The sequence below is a fragment of the Falco naumanni genome, chromosome 6, assembly GCF_017639655.2.
Source record: "Falco naumanni isolate bFalNau1 chromosome 6, bFalNau1.pat, whole genome shotgun sequence".
Classification (NCBI taxonomy): Eukaryota; Metazoa; Chordata; class Aves; order Falconiformes; family Falconidae; genus Falco; species Falco naumanni.
Window position 1 is genome coordinate 49,065,033 of NC_054059.1, and position 18,902 is coordinate 49,083,934.

General features: G+C 39.8%; 1 protein-coding gene across 3 annotated transcripts in view; it reads left to right on the top strand.

Annotated features, from left to right (window-relative positions):
• Positions 1-18,902, top strand: part of SYNJ2 (synaptojanin 2) — a 71,772-nt gene that overhangs the window by 16,984 nt on the left and 35,886 nt on the right. For 2 of the 3 annotated variants that reach the window (XM_040597359.1, XM_040597360.1), the window contains exons 3-6: positions 3,931-4,201; positions 6,622-6,847; positions 16,097-16,180; positions 17,980-18,041. In XM_040597359.1, the coding sequence (XP_040453293.1) occupies positions 3,931-4,201; positions 6,622-6,847; positions 16,097-16,180; positions 17,980-18,041 (643 nt within the window). The remainder of the gene's footprint in view (positions 1-3,930; positions 4,202-6,621; positions 6,848-16,096; positions 16,181-17,979; positions 18,042-18,902) is intronic. The other variant, XM_040597361.1, reaches the window with a different exon arrangement.

The following is an 18,902-nucleotide window of genomic DNA, read 5'->3' on the forward strand; positions in this document are numbered from 1 at the left end:
CAGCTGTTTTCATGTTAACTATCTATTTTCAACAGGAAAGATTATGGCTTGCTGACATTTACATACCATAAAAGAAACCACACTGACTTTTTAAAGTTTAACTTTAGAAGGGACTGATTTTTTGCTTTAGTATATCCATAATGATAATCAGACTTTCAGTGACTGGCAAGTAAGAAGCAGCAGCATTTTTCCTCTGGTTGGTAGTGTTAGGTTTTTGCTGTGTTAGGTACTATTTGGATATGTAATGCTTTCTTTATTCCTTGGAATAGCATTTTCAGTCTGAGAAAATGTCTAAGTGAAAGCATGACTAGAGGTAGTACAGTCAGCATTTCCATCACAAACTTGTCCAATGTAGTTATCAATATATTTAAAAATAATGGTACCCTGACTTGAGGTGAAGCTATGAGAAAAAAGGTTTGGGATTGAAAGAAAAGATTCCCAGACATAAATTGATGTTTCTGGCAAAGAAGGAAAGATGGGGAAAGTTTTGTTTCACTGTGTATAGTTGTATGGCTTAGTAGTGGGTAATTTTTTCAACCTTAATGGAGCCATGGCTAAGAGACAAATAGCAGAGTAGTGTTTTGGTAGCATTAATTCTGCTGTGTGAGGTTCTAAAAGAGTGAAGAGCTGACAGGAGCCTTACTTCTGTTAAGGAGCCTGTGGCTACATCTGTGCTGTGAATAAAAATGGGTCAGAGCACAGGCTTGAGTGCTCTCAATAGGATATTGTGATTAGCTTGCTCCCTGTACAAAGAGTGGCATGTGCATCGGAAAAGGATCTTCCTCCAGCAGACACTGCAGTAATAACCCAGAGCTAATGACCAGGAACACTGTCCAAATACTACCTAGGATGAAGGTGATATCAGGGGACAGGGCCTGGGACTTTCTTCCAGTGTGCAGAGTCAGAGAGATTTGTGTTAAGCTGGGGCTGCGGTGTTGTAGGGTTTCTGCATTCTGGCTGTTTTGTAACATAGCCTAAGCGATTTAAGGAAATCAGAGAGGTTAATAGTTGATCTGAAGCCCACCTCTGCTCACAGAGCAGTCTAGGAGGACAATGTGGCAAAGCAGGCTACCTTTATCAGAGCATTAATATATATTTGTCTCTTTTCTTCCTTTTTCTCCAATTTTCTGGGCTATAAGTGTGAATTCCTTTGCCAGCTTGCCTCTGTTCAAAGGCATTGTGAAAAGTGCATGAAGGCTGCTCTGTAATTCAGAGTACTGTAAAGAGACTTATTCTGTGTGTATAGACTCACTGAATGGTTTGGATTGGAAGGGTTCTTTAAAGATCATCTACTCCAACCTCTCTGCCATTGGCAGGAACATCTTTCACTAGACCAGGTTGCTCAAAGCTCCATCCAACCTGACCTTGAACAGTTCCAGGGATGGGGCATCCACAGTTTCTCTGGGTAACCTGTTCCAGTGTTTCACCGCCTCATTATAAAATATTTCTTCCTTGTATCCAATTTAAACCTACGCTCTTTCAGTTTAAAACCATTGTCCCTTGTCCTGCCACTACAGGCCCTGGTAAAAAGTCTCTCTCCATCTTTCTTGTAAGCCCCCTTTATATATTGGAAGGTTGCAATGAGGTCTCCCCAGAGCCATCTCTTCTCCAGGCTGAACAACCCCAACTCTGTGGCGTGGTGTTACTGCACAGTGGCAAGAAAGAGTATTACAGCTTCAGAAGCCATCTCCTGATGGCACGGGGACAATGCAGTAGCTTCCCTGTGACTACTAGTTCTGAGCTCACTAGCTAGTGATTTGGGGGAAGCAGAGATGCTGGACCTCTGCATGCATCGACGCGTCTCCCATTTTGAGGATGAGTGGTTGAGTGGAGGAGGTAGTAAAAAGAGTCTAGAGTCTCTGCTAAGGGATAACAAGTTTCTAGGTAAGGCAAAATGGCGTAGTTTTGATTGGCTTTTCTGTCATGCTTTATTCCTGCTTATTGCCTTCTTAAACTAAATAATTGCTTTTTTTAGATCCAGTTATTTTCCGCTGGTTACAAGCTCCTTGAAGAACAGAACCACAGATAACAAGCCCGTTATTACTAAATTTTTGTTCTTTTGGGCTATTTTAACATTGACTTTCTCATTCAATCTCTTCTGAACCCTCTAGGAAAGTTTAAGGTCACTGAAGCCAATGAAATTGCTTGTATTCTTTTTCTCAGCATCCCAGCCAGACAGCTCTCAAGAGTCTGTCTCTAGTCATTTTCTGTCCCTGAAGCTGACGGATAGTAAGGCATATTAATAGTGTTTCTGTATATTGCTTCCAAATTCTCATGAGTGAATTTTACTTTGAGCGGGTCAGTTTTGGATGATTTCACCAAAGTCACAGAAGCTATTAGCTATCCTGAGACGGCTAACTCCTCCTAACCCCTTCTGGAGGCTGCGAGACAGTATTTAGTCAGGTATGAACTACTATGGTGATAACTGATACATCTCCTACTCTTAATCCTTTATAATTATGCACACTATGTGCAAAGACGTGCAAACTGTCAGGTTTTATGTATTTCTAACCCTCCACTCCAATGTCATCTAGAAAAGTACAGAAGATGTACTTCTTAAAAACACTCAAGAAGGAGAACACAATGTACCCTTGTTACAGAAAGAAATGTGATGAACAGAGCTTTTTAGTAAATGCCACCTACACTGGCCTTTATGCAAAACTGGAGTCAGCAGAACAGAATGAATAAGATCTAATCTCCTACCTTGTCCTGCTATTCCAGTCCCATGTGCCTACGCAAATATTCTGGCCCTGCTGAAAACCATCCCTAACTCAAGTTTCTGCAGCTAGCCTGTGATCTGGAAGCAAGGACTCCCCTGCTGGTGTTTCAGAAAAAAACTAGTTGTGTGACAGTTGGTCTGCATTTATGGACAGTGGGCCACTGTGGAGGTTGAAGAGTGACCCCATAAAATGTTCCCTTTTGCTGCCTGAAGCCATACTGTCACAGACTGACACTGTGCCTTTAGCTAACTAGCTTGCTCTTGGGAGGTCAGCTGTTGTTTCTGCTATGCTAGAGCAATAAATCTTGGCTCGTTTCCACCTTTTCTTACTAACTGGAGTGAATAGGATGACATTGTCTCCGTTAGAGGCCAATGTAAGTGAATCAAACAGTTTCTTCCTAGCAAAACCAGTGTTTTCGGAACAATCGTTTACTGTTTTGTAATTACTTTATCATTTCAGAGAGAATGAGCAAAGGTTGAAACCCTGCTGTTAGGAGAGATCTGATTACAGTGGTATTCTCAAGCTTCAAAATTTATCTTTTAGTTTTGATGCCCTGAAGTTCAGCTGCTTCAGGATTTCACACTTTGCTTCACAGCCATGAGAGCTGGAATTCTTTTAGTGATAATTGAGGTTGTCATCTAATCATGTACACTCTTCTGTGACATAAAAAGGAAAATCTTAGGAACTGATAATACTGGAACTTTCTGAATGGCTGAACCCATCCGGCTTCAGCTGAAGCCAGTAAAAAATCCAAATGCTTCATATCTTTAAAATTCAGAAGTTGGTTGCAAAATCCATAGCGAGGAATACACTTTTACCTTGTAAATGACCAGTCCTTGACCTTTCCCTTCTATCAAATCCAGTTAAAACTGTATGTTCTCTAGGGTGGTGAAATTTGATTTTTGAGTAGTGTCCCAAGACCAAGCTCATTAAACTTCATAAAGTGGGGAAAAACACACTCTAAGGCAGCAAAGGATGGGAGCGTATAAGTATTGTGGAATACTATGCAATTGCACTCCTTTACCTGCAGTCAAAAGGAACTGAGAAATGTAAAAGAGCATAGTCGGTGTGCTGGTTTGTATTTTTCTTCTGAAGCAGAGATACTGGCCTCTGCCGGAGCCCTGGCAGCATTGCATTTGACAGAACTGATGCGAAACGGCATAGCCTGATTCCACCTGTAACACTTTTGTAACTATCTGTCACCTTCTAGGTAACGCTCGACTGCACTTTCTGGTCCTGGTGACAGGCTGTACGTCAGTGGGAAAAATCCTGGACGCTGAAGTTTACAAAATTACTGCAACAGATTTCTGTCCTCTCCAGGAAGAAACCAAGGAAGAGGAGCGCATTACTGCCTTGAAGAAAATACTGAACTCTGGGATGTTCTATTTCTCCTGGCCTAATGCAGGCTCAAACTTTGACCTGACTGTGCGGGCTCAGAAGCATGGTGATAACCACTATGAATCCGGTAACTCGTTCTTCTGGTTAGTACTGCATGTTACACCAAAGTCTTCTGTCATCCCCACCTGCATCTTATTGGTTGAACATTCTCAGAGGGAAATGAACATATACGTTTCAGGTGCACCTCCTTTAATTTCATTGTCATTTTTACAGGGCTTGTGGCTTTAGTGAAATCATGGTAAACCTGAGTCAAACAAGTAACTGAATGGAATTCTAATAATGACATTTTGTGGTTTTAAGAAGGAAATACAAGATGAACTGCTCACACTACAGAAACATCTTTATATGTCATGAATAGTTTCTCTTGCAGTTCTTTTTAATAATTGCTTTAAAAGTTATCTAATAGAAACCTGCACTCGAACTGTTCATAAATCCCATCATCTGTGCTGAAGTATCTTCTATTTCTTAAAAGTGTATGTGTTTAAAGTCTGTGGTTTAATGTTTCAATAATGTGCCCTAGTTTTTATGTTGAAAACATCAATATTAATATGTTTATGTTTACAGCTCAGTGTAAATTTGAGTTGCACAGAAGGAAATTCCTGTGATACAGTGCTCTCTACTTCTTACTTTCTTGTGCCTATAAAGCAAAGAAAAAGTATTTCTTGTTGTAAGTATTGGTTGAGTGGGAAGGAAAACACACAACGCTGGGTTTTGTCTTCCCTAGGTGGGTTCACCATTGATGTAATTCAGTTTGCTTTACAAGGTCTGGCAGAATGCTTGAATTCCTATTGCCCCTTTTTTTTTCTTTTTTTTCCTTTTTAAACAGAAAGATAGTCACACAGGAAGCATTGCTGTACTGGAAATTCATGAGGGTTATATGATGTAGCTGGAAAATAACTGGCAGAGTTAGATGTGGGTGTGCTGCTAGAACGTGTGATAATTCTTGTGGCCCAAAGGAGGTGAATATTAAATAAGCAGAAAAGTTCATAATGTATGATGAATAAACATAAGAGAGCAGTTCATTCAGGCTAAATAATCTTTCTAGCTGTGATGTGATTTTGACTGGTAAGATGTAGTGTTTTGAACTTCAGTCAGAAGAGGGATACATAAAACTTGCTTTCGACTGTGCTAATTATGCATCCCTTTCAAAAAGCTCACCAAGCATGTCAACTTAGACACGTGGCACAAATGAGCTGTGTTCCAGTGACGGAAATCTTATTGTGGTAGTATCCCTTAATTAAGAAAGCAGGTTTTTCTACCTGTGCTGCCTTTTGAAACTTTTCTTCTTGGAAAATAAGTATTTGAACTTCCCTTCTATGCTGGCTAATCTGGAAGTAGCCACGAAAGAGGTTCCATTCTCCTATATGTTGTAGAACAGGGGTGAATGGCAACAACATCACATTTAGGGCAAAAAAGATGTTCCGAAGAAAATTTTTCTTGAGGCAATTATGTGATACGGAAAATTTCAGACCAAACAATAGATTATTGAGTAAAGAAATAAGGGATAAATAGTTAGATGATAAGAAGCGTCAGTCAGACCATAGTTATAAGCAAGTTATAAGCAAGACAAACTGCCTGTTAAATGAACTGCAACAAAAAGAATTATACTGGAATTTGTCTAAGTGAGGACTTCCTCTGTGAGTAGAGCTAGGAAAAGGAGGTGGAAGAGATACCAAAATTGTTTAGAGCTGCTTTTTCAGTTACATATTTAGTTTAAAAATGTAAGAATGACTTGCACCTTTTTCAGAGAAATGCTGTGCTCTTAGAACAATTCTTCAGGGGTTTTGCTAGATGCAATAACTCTTGTACAGATCTACTGTTGAGTAATAAATGATCATAAAAGGGATTTTCTTGGCTCTCATCTGTGACTAAAGGCACATTTTGAAAAATGAATTAAGGAAAACCATCATAATAGAAGAGACTAGCATCACTGTTAGTCAGGCATGACAGGTTTTTTTGGGTTGTTAATCTTAAAATAAATTGAAGGTTGAAACAGACATTCTTCTTAATTTTAGTAGCACTTTTTGCAATATCTCCATTGATCTGTGGCTCCAGTTTCTGCTTGGAAAAATTTTCCTGAAAATCCTGGTGGATTTTAAAGTGGCTCTTTATCCTGTAGTGTATGGTAAGGTCTGGGCGGTACTGTTCAAAAAGTAATCAGCTTGACAGCACTGTAATTTTTGAAGAATATTGCTAAATATAAGTGTATTTCTGGAGCTTATAGAGGTGCCATTTCCATCTGAATTTATAAGACAGAGACACAAGATATAAGGACAACACCTTGGTGGTAGCTGTTCTATTAAAATTTGCCATGTTCTGTTCATTGTAGTTGTTAACAAGGAATTCTTCCTGATATTTCCTGGGTTTGGATAAAGTAAAGGTACAAATGAAAAGGGGTCCAAAACCATTGATTGCTTAAATCAGTGATTGCTGTGGGATGGCACCCATGCTTATCTGTCTTATTTTATTCGGTAATGTATCTGTGTGTTGTTGAAACTTTCAGGAACCAACTATTGCATGTGCCCTTCAAACACTACCAGGTGAACTGCTCTGACTGGTTGCTGAAGGTGATCTGTGGTGTAGTGGACATTCGCACTGTTTATGCTTCCCACAAGAAGGCGAAAGCCTGCCTCATCTCTCGCATCAGCTGTGAGCAAGCTGGTGTCCGATTTCACATTCGAGGCGTCAATGATGATGGACATGTGTCTAACTTTGTTGAGACAGAGCAGGTAAGCAGATGTATCCGATAGCTTTGAATAATTCAGTCCACTCAAGTTTAATGGGGGCAGAATTTCCCACAAGAATTAAAGGAGTTCAGCAAGTGTTTTCTGTAAGGATATTTAAAATATTATTGCGTGACAGATCTATTTGTTCTTGCCCATTAAGCGTTTCTTTGTGATCTGTTCTTTTTCTGTGCTTCTCACTTTTTCGTGCACAGTTTTCACTAATACAAAAGTCTGGCCATTTGATATTGGAGTGAAATATAGACGTGGGGTTTTAAACCATTCAGAGCACTGTGTGTTAATTCATGCAAAATCAAATCAACATGTGTAACAGTAAGCTCCTCAATCACACAAAATGTGCTTAGAATTATCAGTTATGGGCCCCATGTATTAAACAAAAGAATGTTTTCAAATCTGTTCCAGAATAAACGTCACACTTCTATACATTCTGCATACATTTTAAAGTACGTTATTTCTGAAATTCATCATGTTCCCCATGCTATAGAATTTTGAGTTCGCAGTTCCTTTGGAGCAGAGGCACAAAAGAAAATTATTAGCAGAGAATTCAGAGGCTGACGTTAGAGACCAAGCACTGCAGAGAAGAACTGGTTTGAAAGATTTTCTGTAAAGTAATGGTCTCTACTTATAATTTCTCTTTCATTCATTTTAAGTATCTCTTGTTAGTCCATACCACCAGGTTTGCTGGGCTAGCCATTGAAAACCCCGTGCACTGCAGTGGCATAACTATGTCTGCACTGATGTAAAAGAATTTGGTTAGGCGTGCTGGGGGTGATTTTCAGCAAATACTAGAGCTGAGGTTTGCTTTTGGCTCTAAGGAAGGGAAGTCACTTAGAATGATATAGAATCTTACGATCATAAATATTCCTGTTCTGAGTTACTCTTGTCGGCCTTATTAGATTGAAGCCATCACTACTTTGTACAGTAAGTTTTTCAGCTATATAATGAGGGTGATTATTAACTTCCTGCCTCACAGGACTTTTGCAGACCTGCGAGGACAACATTTATAGAAGGTAGGTAGTGTATGCTGTGCTATGGTGAAGAAGAGCTCTCAGTGCTCAGGTATGTCATTCTAGTTAAGAGGAAGCTGCCCACCAAAGGAGCTGTGTTCCCTGGGAGTCCAATCATCTTTGGCTAGTAAAGGAAATGGAGAAAAAAACTACCATCTTCTCATAGTCAGGCAAATTCCAGCACAATGCATTTTGGAAGAGGCTTCACTTGATATTCCCCTTTGCTTTGTGGGGGATTCCCTCCAGGGAGAAGTGGCATGACACAGTTTTTATACATACATGGTAAAACATTACTTTTTAGCTGATGCTGAGACAAAATATATGGGTGAAATGCATTCAGCAGGCTCCGTTGATTGACACAGCCAAACAAAATAACAGAGGCAGCTGGTTTTATTACACGTGGTTTGGCTTACTGACTTGAAAGGGAACAAAAAGTAGTGGACCCTGAAGAGTCTGAAATCTATGCCAGCTGAAATGAGTGCTTTCTTATTAAAGTATAATCACCTTCTCCTTTTTGAATAGAAGTAATGATTACTAGCAGTCAGAACCATCATACAGAAGTGGATGTCTGTATAAGCAGAATACATAAATGGCTGGCAATAGTTTTCAACAAAGTACAAGGATCTGCTCCTAAAATGTGGTTGTTTTCTGTGTTTTCTGAGCAGATCTACAAAACTGTGTGTAGCATAGATTGTTCTTATACTATATAAGTAGGTGGACACACAATGAACGTAGATTGGTTTTGCGATGTTCGTAAGGGGAGGCTGGTGAGATATCTTTACACAACACAGTGAGTGTGGCATAGAGATACTTAAGCTAGAGCCATGTCATTACCTGTGCCAGAAGAGTTACAGCTGTGTCATTGCAGGACCGTGCCTGACTACTGCAGGGTGGCATCCCCCCTCAAAAGCGGCCATACTTTAGCACTAGTATCTATCTCCTCATGGCGTTGTGAGAGTTGTAGCAACTCACACTCTGTGCTGTCCTTTCTGTTACCCCACCGCATGAGGCAGGCATGCCTTTAGGCACCTGTTTGTCCAAAATCCATCAATGTTTGGGTACTTTCAAGATTTCCTCTAGGATGTTGCCTTGATGGTGCAGCTTTAACCTCTTTACCTGGTACTGCTAAGGACATATGTAGAGCTACCTTAGACTTGACAGTGCTGCATTGCTCAACAGAACACCTGGAAGAGTTGCAGACTGGTATTGCCCAGTCTGCTGGTGATATTTGGTCCCCAAGACATGCTCAAAGCATGCACAATGTATACATCTGACTTTCTGCTCAGTGGTCAGAGTTCTCATCAGGGATGTGAGTGGCTTTTTGTTCATGTTCCTCCTTTTCCTGGTTTGCCTGCAGTAGACTGGCCTGGCAGCTTTCCACTTAGTGTTCAGGCTTCCACAAATTCTGCTTGTTGGATGCCAAACTTCCCCTGCAGTGCTTGGTCTCTAATGTCAGCCCCTGAATTCTCTGCTAATAATTCTCTTTTGTGCCTCTGCTCCAAAGGAACTGCAAGTAAAGTCCTGCAGCATTTACATCTTTCTAGAAGGTCTGTCAGTGCTCTGGGAGATGCAGATAGGTCTGCTCACTGAAAAGTGGAATTTCCCCCTGGAACTTGGGAACAGAAGAAGGGACATATGCCATTTTAAGTAATATGTTACAGTCTGTTATTTTAGTCGAGTGCCTTCTCACAAGCATTAGTGCAAAGAATGTTACTCAGGATTGAAAGAATGTTCTCTTGCTGAAATGCAGAGGAAAGAAAATGTTAGAAAGGGTTGTCAGCTTTCTTTCAGATCGGTCTCACATTTGTGGCGCTGCACTTAGCAGTGGTCTAATTATGGGAAATACTTCTGCTATGCTGCTCACTAGTTGGGTCAGAAGTAACTCATTCTATTTAATTATATTCCTGGAGTACTTTATGTTGCAAATGATGAGCATGAAGAATAAGATGCCCTTTGCATCCCAGCAGGAAACGTGAGGATTGGCTCCTGGTGAGTGGCAAAACAGTACTTGGTTGCTAATGCTCCCCTTAGCTGGGGCTGGGTCGGGCTCTTCACAGGAGCCACAGTGCTTTGTTCCAGTTCAGCGAGGGTCTGCTGTGAAGTGCAAGGACTGAAGGCTTTTGAGTGTTTTGCAATTGGATAAGCAAAAGCGCAAGAGTGAAATGGTTATAGAGTGAAAGGCTTGAGTAGGTTGAAAATTATAACAAGGGTTTGCAGTTTGAAAGGTTTGTGTGTTTTTGTTTGGCTTTTGTTTTTAAAGGAAAAAAGAAGGTTGCTGTTGCTAATGGTGATAAGCACTAGTTTTACCAAGCTGCATGTCCTAAGAAAGCAAAGTTGGGCTAACCACTGGGATGCCTCAGATCCAGTTCAAGCTGGCATCCACTTACCATTAGGAAGGAAAGGTCCTAGAATAAACTCTCTCCTACTTTCATAGTAGACTACTGACTAATCTCCTATGAGGTAATATCTTGGCTGAATAACATTGTTTCCGTTTGCTGCAGCCTGTACAGTGTAATGGCATGCTGGCTGTGTGCTTTCATGGATAAATAGCACCTTAGGATTCTGAAAAGGCAGGACTTTTCCCCCCTTTGTAGGAATTACTTCTAACATTTTTCTGGTTTTAGAAGAGGGAGGAACAATTAGCCTTATCTCCAGGCAGCTCTTTTATGCATAGATGGCATGCTTTTGTCTCCCACCCAGTTAGCCTTGTGGCATTTTAGCTCTGTAGTGACTCATTTTTTTGTGGGCTCACTTAAATGCTGTGACTCACAGTGTTTGAGAAGAAGGGGGGAAAAAGTTAAATATCTCACTTCACTTTTGCTTTTCAGAAAAAAAATATCTAGTAGTAGATCTTTTAGACATTTGATCCTTTGGCTTGTGTCTTTACAAAGAAAAAATACAAAAATGGCAGGGAACACTTAAGGAAAAACAAAGTACAAAAGGAAGAGAAAAGAGGGCTTTTCTGAAATCCTTCTACTGGTGTACTTCCACATTTGCTGCCAGTATTTTTTAATGGGATGGTAGCCTTTTCTACTTGCAGTGTTGCAGTTAATCCTCAAGCAGTTTTAAAATCAGTCTCAGTTTCTCAGTGATAGTTCAAATGTTTCCCTTCACCTTTTCTTCCTCCCCTAGTAATCCCATAAAGTTGAGACTGTATCACATTCTTTTAATTCTTTTCTGCTGATAGCACTGAGAAACAAGCATGCTTTCTTCATTTAGTTTGTGTGCCTGACACTGTTTACATTTCAGCTCCTCCCCCAGTTACCCTCTAAAGAGTTGTGCTAAACTCTTAATATCTTATTATGTGACTTACAGGGAACAACTCTAATTTTCTAAAGATAAATTAATGGTTTCAGTTGTTTTCCCCTTCATGGAACTGTTCAATAATGAAAATGGAAAACTTGACAAGGCATTGAAAGGAAATGCCATGAATTTGGATTAACCTTCCCTTTCTTCCAGTTTAAGAAAAAAAAAATCAGGCGTGGATTAAGAAAAATGATCCCTATTTCACAATAACTTCTAGACCATGTTGGATAGCTCTCCAGGAGAGGAATGGATGCAATCATGTGGTTAATTTATTTTCTGGATCAAGTTTTAGTATGGCCCCAGGCAGGGCAAAGAGGATTATTTTGGCAAGTATATCCTTGGATCCCATGGTCTGAGCTAAAGGGTCTCATGGAGAGGTATGTTTAGGCCATCTGTTATCCATGCTTTTTATGGGTTGTGTGGCAGAGCTAGGGATCCCAGAAAAAGCTGTGTGAGTATCCATTTCATCATGGACTGTGTCTCTGTGTGCCCCTTGGGTCTGTAATGAATTTTGCCATTTGAAGTTGTGACTGGATAGTTATTTCCTTCTAATGAAGCTTGAGTGATGGAGATTAGTGAATAAATTATTCCAAGCGATGAATGAGTGCAGCATGCTGGGATTAGAACACCAGCTGGTTGACACAGATGTTTGCCTTTTGCTCAGAAGCAGTACCAGTTTCCTTCTTGCTCAGAAGCTTACTATAGCAGTACCTGTGCATGAAGCTTGTGTTACCAGGAAAGGTCCTTGATCACAGGGGCAAGGTCTGGCCCTATGCAACAGAAGAGAAAGATTGAGAAACATCCTTTTGAACTGGCAGTACTATCACCCTTGATCCTGCAGTCAGAGAAAAACCACAAAAAGAGTCTAAGACAACAAAAGCTGAAAGAAAGACATGGTGAATTCTAACAGCAGAAAGTCAGAGGACAAGCAATCTATTATCAAGGCAAAGAGGTCCTCCATATGGGTTAGGTATCCAGTTGCTACTATGCTGTCTGATGGGAAACTGCAGGAAACTGAAAATCTGTCCAGCTAACTGGATTGGATTGTTCTATGTGCCTGATCCTTCGAAATTAATGAAGTAGTCCTGAAGTGTTTTGAGGATTTGGTAGGAATGAACATTCTCCCTGGGGCAAGTAGGCAACAACTAGATGTCATTTGGATGTCATTTTGGATCTTAGGCAAAAGATCAATAGTTTAACAAAGCCCAAAGACTTTAGTAGTATGTATCAACCCTAATGACAAAGTATTGTCCAAATTGTAACTGATTGTTGTTGAACTTTTAGAGGAAAACTGGTGTGATCTTCTTGGATGTATTTCTTGTCCATGAGTTAAGGAAAACAGAACAAGAAAATTCTGGAAATAAAGTACTGTTTATTTTTCTTTTAAGTTTCATTTGTTAAAGAACTGTTCATCTTTTGTGTAGTGCCTTAGAATAAGAGAAACGGATCTGTTAGAGGACAGGGTAATAAATTTAAATTGGAACAACAAAAAAGTGGGACAGATGCGCTTGTACAAAACATGACATTGTGAGCAAAAATGATCAAGGCTTGGAAGAATATGAGAAAAGAATTCTGTACTTATCCATGCATAATGCTGGAATTGCATAAACAATGAAGTTGGAATCTTTTATTTATGAGTGTAATTTTAACATGGATGTATTATCAGTGCTTTTTAAAGATTTTAGCAAATGGGGTTTCTTACAGTGTATATGGGTATTAAGATTATGTCCATTCCTGAACTGGAAGGTCTTCTTAATCTCAGTCTTTAAACGCGCTGACTTAACAAGTCTGCTGGTAGGAAGGCTGTTGCCGCTATTATTGTAAGGTCAAGGGCATACATCATAGAAGGCAATGTGAAGCTCAGGGGTCATGTTGCTTGGAATGGTGACTGAAGGATAGTGAGTATTGCTGAAATTCAGGGAAGATTTGCACAGCTGTAGTGCTTAATGAAATGGTTACAGTCTGTTTAGGAGGGAATGACTGGCAGAAAAGTAACTTTAATGAGTCTTCCACTCATTAAAAAATACTAGATCTTTTCCAAGTCACTGGCAGCTTGGAAGAAAATAATTTTGCGTTCATCTGGGACATGAGAATGAGGTGAGAGGATTGTGAAAGACCACAGAATTGCTCTAGAGAACAGAATGATGAGTCCAGTAAGTGAAAAGAAAAAAATATGTGCTAATGTAGAACTTTCTTGTGAATGACTATATTGGAGAAGCCATGCTCCCAGTTCAAAAACCTCATCTTAATTTCTAGAAGCTACATGGCAAAACGTCAGTTTTTGAAATGCCCTATCATCATAGTGGGGGAGCTCTGTATTAGACCTCATCATGACAAGAGGGCCCTCCAACGCATCACATCAGGGCATGGGCATCCTGTTTACATCACAGGAATGATCCCGAAATAGTTTGAATTTTTTGGTTTTGTTGTTCAGTTCTCCAAATGGGCAGCTTAATAGAGCAGAAGACAGTTAGAAGAGGTAATGGGTGAAAACCAGTTAATAGAAAATGTGAGTGATAATAGTAACAAACATCTGTTAACTCTTATGATGCTGGATCACTAGTAAGTGGAAATACAAGATCTGTTAGTGCAGAAAGGCAGAAATGTTTGGTCAGTATTTTTCTTCTCTATTTGGCATAAAGAAGACAGGTTATATATTCATGATCTGTAATACTTCCTTTTAAAGTGTAGCTCAGGAAGATGTTAAACTGCAGGCACTAAAATTATTATCATCATCATCATCATCTTTTAATCAGAGGATTTGTCTAGAGAATTTGCAGCTGGGACTTCTAAAAGAGCTGGCCAGGGACATACTTGAGCTGTCGATTTTTCAGTTAGTTGTAGAAGCAGGAACATTCTGAGAAGATGTAAAGAAAAATGATCCTCTGTAGCAAGGTGTTTGAATGGCCAAACTGTACTTCATGTAAAGCTTTGTCTGTTTTTGTCATCATTAGATGTTTCATTTCAACTCATCCATCGCTAAGGTGATGATTGTTGTCGAATTTTGAAGTGAGCCAGTCCTGACTCTTTTTTTTGGCGTAGATTCAGAACCTGATCCTCATTTAGTAGGAGTCAGGATAATGCTGGCTCTGTCAGTGGAGCTACGTAAATTTGCTTTACCTTAGAATTAGCTCCTCTGGGTACATGACTGTGAGTGAAAAGATGATTCAGTGTTTAGAAGTCACTGACTCATCTTGGTACAACCTGTCTCAAGGGAGGATGTGATAAAGAGAAAGAAAGTGGGCCTGCTCACTCCTCCTGTAGTCCAACTGCAGGACAAACGTTTCTGAGCACAGAAGTGCAAAGAAAAGGTGCATCAGTGCGTTGCCATGGTAATTAGCTCTTGCACTCAGGTATTTGCAATGTTTAGAAAACTTTACTGGGAGCAGGTTTTAGAGCCGCATTAAACTGTGAGGCAAGCTGTGCAAGAAAGCTTCTCTGAGCAACCCCCTGCTGGAATGCAATGGAACAAAGAAGGGTTCTTAATTCATTGGTGTGAGGCTAAAACCATCAAAACCTACAGTTTTGCACTATATTTGGGCTAGCCATCATTCTAACACTGATACTGTCTCCCTCATAAAGCCACTTATATCTTTCATCTTGGTGAAATGTGAATAGTTGTAAGTGCTCTGCAAAGATATTGTAAAGGTTAGTTAGATAAAACTGGTGATGGAATGTTTAGAGGCTCACCTCTCTGGTGTAGCTATACTTCTTTTCACACGTGTAGCTCTAAAAGTTGTACATTGGTAGTGATTATAAACATGAGAGGTCAAGGTAAATGAAGGCACTTCCCCTGAGCCACCCAGCCAGCACATCTAGTGGCAAATCCAAAAGCACAAAACCCATTAAAGCTGTAGAGTAACCCATTTTCATGTTCTTTTCTATTTTGGGAGCTACTAGCCAGTTGGCAGCAGTTGTGCTAAATGATACCATGCAGTTAGAGAAGCAGCTACCTGGATGACCTGGATACTGTTCCTCCACAGGGCTGCAGAAGACTCATTGTCATGCATGAGATAACAGAGATGTGTATCATGTATCCCCCGTGGAAAGCAGCCAGGATTCCACTGCTAAGTATAGGCCAGGGGAGTGAGCGGGGCTTTGCACAGTTGCTCTGTGGTCATACTGAATCTGAAGATAGTACCTTTTGTGCGAAGTTAACATATAATGTAACGCTTTGCTCAGGGGCTGGTAGACGGGGAAGTCGAAGGGGGAAATTGGTCTTTGTACTTCACATAGATTTGACTCAAATCTAACAACTTGTTAGCAGTGATCATAACACATACAAAGGGAGAGTTTGAGGTCTGGTTAGGGAAGGAAATGGAGAGTCTGGAACCTCTCACTGTAAGCCTCCTGGAAAAGATGTAGTTCACATGCTGTCCACTGTATCTCAGGATGGGAGTGGCAAAGCTGCTGGTTTCACTGAGATTTATTTGGACACTGACAAGGCACAACAGGCAGTGAAAGAAGAAATAGTAAATAAAGCAAGAGATAAGCTTATCCCACACCTGACATTACCCATCATCGGTCACAAGGGGCAATGACATTTTGCACAGTTAACTTTTGTGAGAGACGGAGGGAGCTGGTCTTCCTGAGTGCCTCCACCAGTAGATCAAATCCATCTTCATTGTGGATGAACGATTCCTTTCTTCTTGTCAGTGGTGGTGTTTTAAATTTTCTTTCATTTCTGGTGAGTAGTGAATTGAATCTGCTGCAATGACATGAAAGAAAATATGCTCTGCTTTGTTCCACTGCCTATGAGACTATGGAAAAGTGACTGAGCAGTAAGTGGATACAGTGAGATACATGGTTTACTTTTTTTTTTAACCCTTTGAGTTCAGTGTCTTAAACTGTCACCTGATGAAGGGGTCACAGACTGATAGGTCTAACTGCAGAACTCCTTCCCTTTGTTTTATTTTTGCAGACAATTTACTTGGATGATGACGTGTCTTCCTTTGTGCAGATCAGAGGTTCTGTTCCACTGTTTTGGGAGCAACTGGGGCTTCAGGTAAATAAAAATCAAAAAGCCTACCTTACTTATCTCTCTTGCTTTTTATAATTTAGAACTTACGTGAATTTTTTTTTTAAATGAACTGCAAAGCTCATCCTGTGAAAATGCTGAGCTCTTTAATTTTAGGTTTACCTTGTAGGAAATTTTGTGTGTTTAGATAAACAGAAGTAAACCAGGCAAATGTCTATGGTTCATTTTAACATTTTCATGTGCCTCTACAGGGAATTGTTTGTAAGGCACTGTGTCCTAACATCCTAAACTGAAGTATTTTTAGCAGTATTTTCAATTTAATTTGGAATAACCTTTCCTTCTGAAATGCCCGGTTGGCTTGACGATATTGACCTCCACAATAAAATGGGAGTATCTAGGGATACTAGGAGCTTTATAAGAGCATGTTACCTTGAAACAAAGTATAATGTCTGGATGGTATGTTTGCTAAATTTCAGTCAAAAGGGTGATGATAATCTAATCTGATCATCTTGCAAGACAGAGATGCAGGGTTTCATCAGGATATCATTGCATCATGCCTAGCTGGTTACATATGGTTTGTGACTTACAGTTTATATAGTTACAAGCTGAAATAAGAATCATCCTAGCATTGCATTCTCTTAACAGAGGGGTAAGCAACTGGGGTAAGTGTGCACATACATGCATATGTAAGTTAGTGTAGACAATACATAATATAATGGTTTTTAAAAATACTTTTAAAGATTATTTGATACTTTTTTATCATTAAGTTTAGCACCTAGGTACCATTCAGAACTACTGGATTTAGCCCAAAAGGATGATGGATAAAGGGTCTGTGTTGTCTGTCAGCACCATCTAGTGCAATACTTGCTTCCTTTTATAAAGCCGGTCTGCCTGTATGGTTGTGCACACCTGCCCATGGTGTAGCTTTATCCAGCACTGTTATTCCATGTATTATGAAGCCATAGAGCTTTTCCCCAAGTATTTTTGGCTAGTGGGTAACATCTCTAGTTAAACAGAATTTTCATCTTTTTAGTAGGAACACAGGCTGCTTTTTTGCCTAATCTGTCTTAGGTTATGCAGTTTTCATTTATGCTGGTGAATACTCATAACTCTTATTCCTTGGATGTGAGTGTGCTGGCACTGGTGTTAGAAACAATTACAGAAACCAACCTCGTGAAAAACAAAGGAAGATGACGAAGTACAGGAAACAATGCATGATCCTATAATTAATTAGCAGTGTGGTTTTTGGAGAGAAAAGAAGCCCTCTGCATACTGTAATAACAGTAACTAGCATTCAAAAGGAGCTTGAGGCTGCTGTTGTTGACAACCATATTAAAAGTCCTATTAGACTGATGGCACAGAATTTCATCCTTCATATTTTCAAAGGACTGGTTCTGATGCTTTTTAGTTTCTGTAAATAGTGAAAGATGAAAGAACTTGGAACACACAATCCATGGAACTGGCATAACTGCAGCCTTTCCTGCCAAGGGAAGGGCAGGAAGAATGCTGGGTGCACAGCACACTCATGTGAGTGTGGGGTATTTGCTAGAGGAAGCTGGCAAAGGGGTGTGATTTGTGCCATAAAAAGATGTGTAGGTATCCCTTTGCTTAATGGTAATCATATTTTCAGTTGTAATTGTAAATGTCTAATATGAATGTGGCTTTTATATTAAGGATATTATGTGTGTGAAGTCTGTTAGAGGAGTCTGGTGCTGTTGAAGAGATGTTTTTCTCTGAAGGAAAAAGGGAAACATCTAGTAATTTAGGGCTTTAGCAGTTTAAAAAATTATTTTTCTCTTTCTTTGCCTTTCAATATTTTATTTTAGGTGGGTTCCCGTCATCTAAGGCTTAACAGAGGTCTGGAAGCTAATGCGCCTGCCTTTGACAGGTAAGCTTCATTCCACTTTGGCAATAACACAGTAGCCTGGCATTTAACCAAGATTCCACAACTTTATGCCTTCCTAGTAAATCCTGAGAGATGTTAAACATCTCTCAAATGATGTAGCCAATCCCCCAGGTGTTGTGGATTATTAAGTGGGTTTACTTAATTTATTCACTTACTTTTGTGCATTTTCCTTTCTGTTTTCAATGGTAATTGAATTAATTTGGTCTCTGGCTTGTTGCTGTAAAAGCTGAGAAATACTGAGTGATATGCAAAAGGAAGGTCTGTGTAACCCTTTGTGGGCCAACAAACGTGAGTTTACACTTAAGGTACACAGAACATGTGTTCTACACCACCGTAACTCAAGTAATTAAAAAGTAAGCATTGCTTCCACTACATTCTGGATTTTTCTCCTGATCATTATACTGCTATACAGAAATAACAGTGTCTTATTCTGTGATCAGTTTTGTATGATGCTGTTGTGCTGATGCTTTCCTGCTTTACCCAAAGACTGCCTTGTAAACCTTGTTAAACCTTTTAAGACTGCTTGTCAGCTGGAAACTGTAAAAAAAGCCATGCATTAGCTTGATTCCTTTGAGTGTTTGACTGTGAAGTGCTGTACTTTAAGGAAACTCCTTCGGGTATCAGTGGGAACAGCCTGAAAAGGACATGAAAAATTTGGCCTGGGGCACATTTTCAGCTTTTAAGTGCCAGGTCGTGTGGTTAATTTCTGTTTTGGTTTGATTTTGGCACATCAGAGTTTATATTGATTTTGGGTGAGGCCTCTTAATTTCTTGATCTCATTTACTGCAACTTTCAGCAAACATGCCATTAGTGACTGTTAATACTTTTGCAGTACTGAAGACC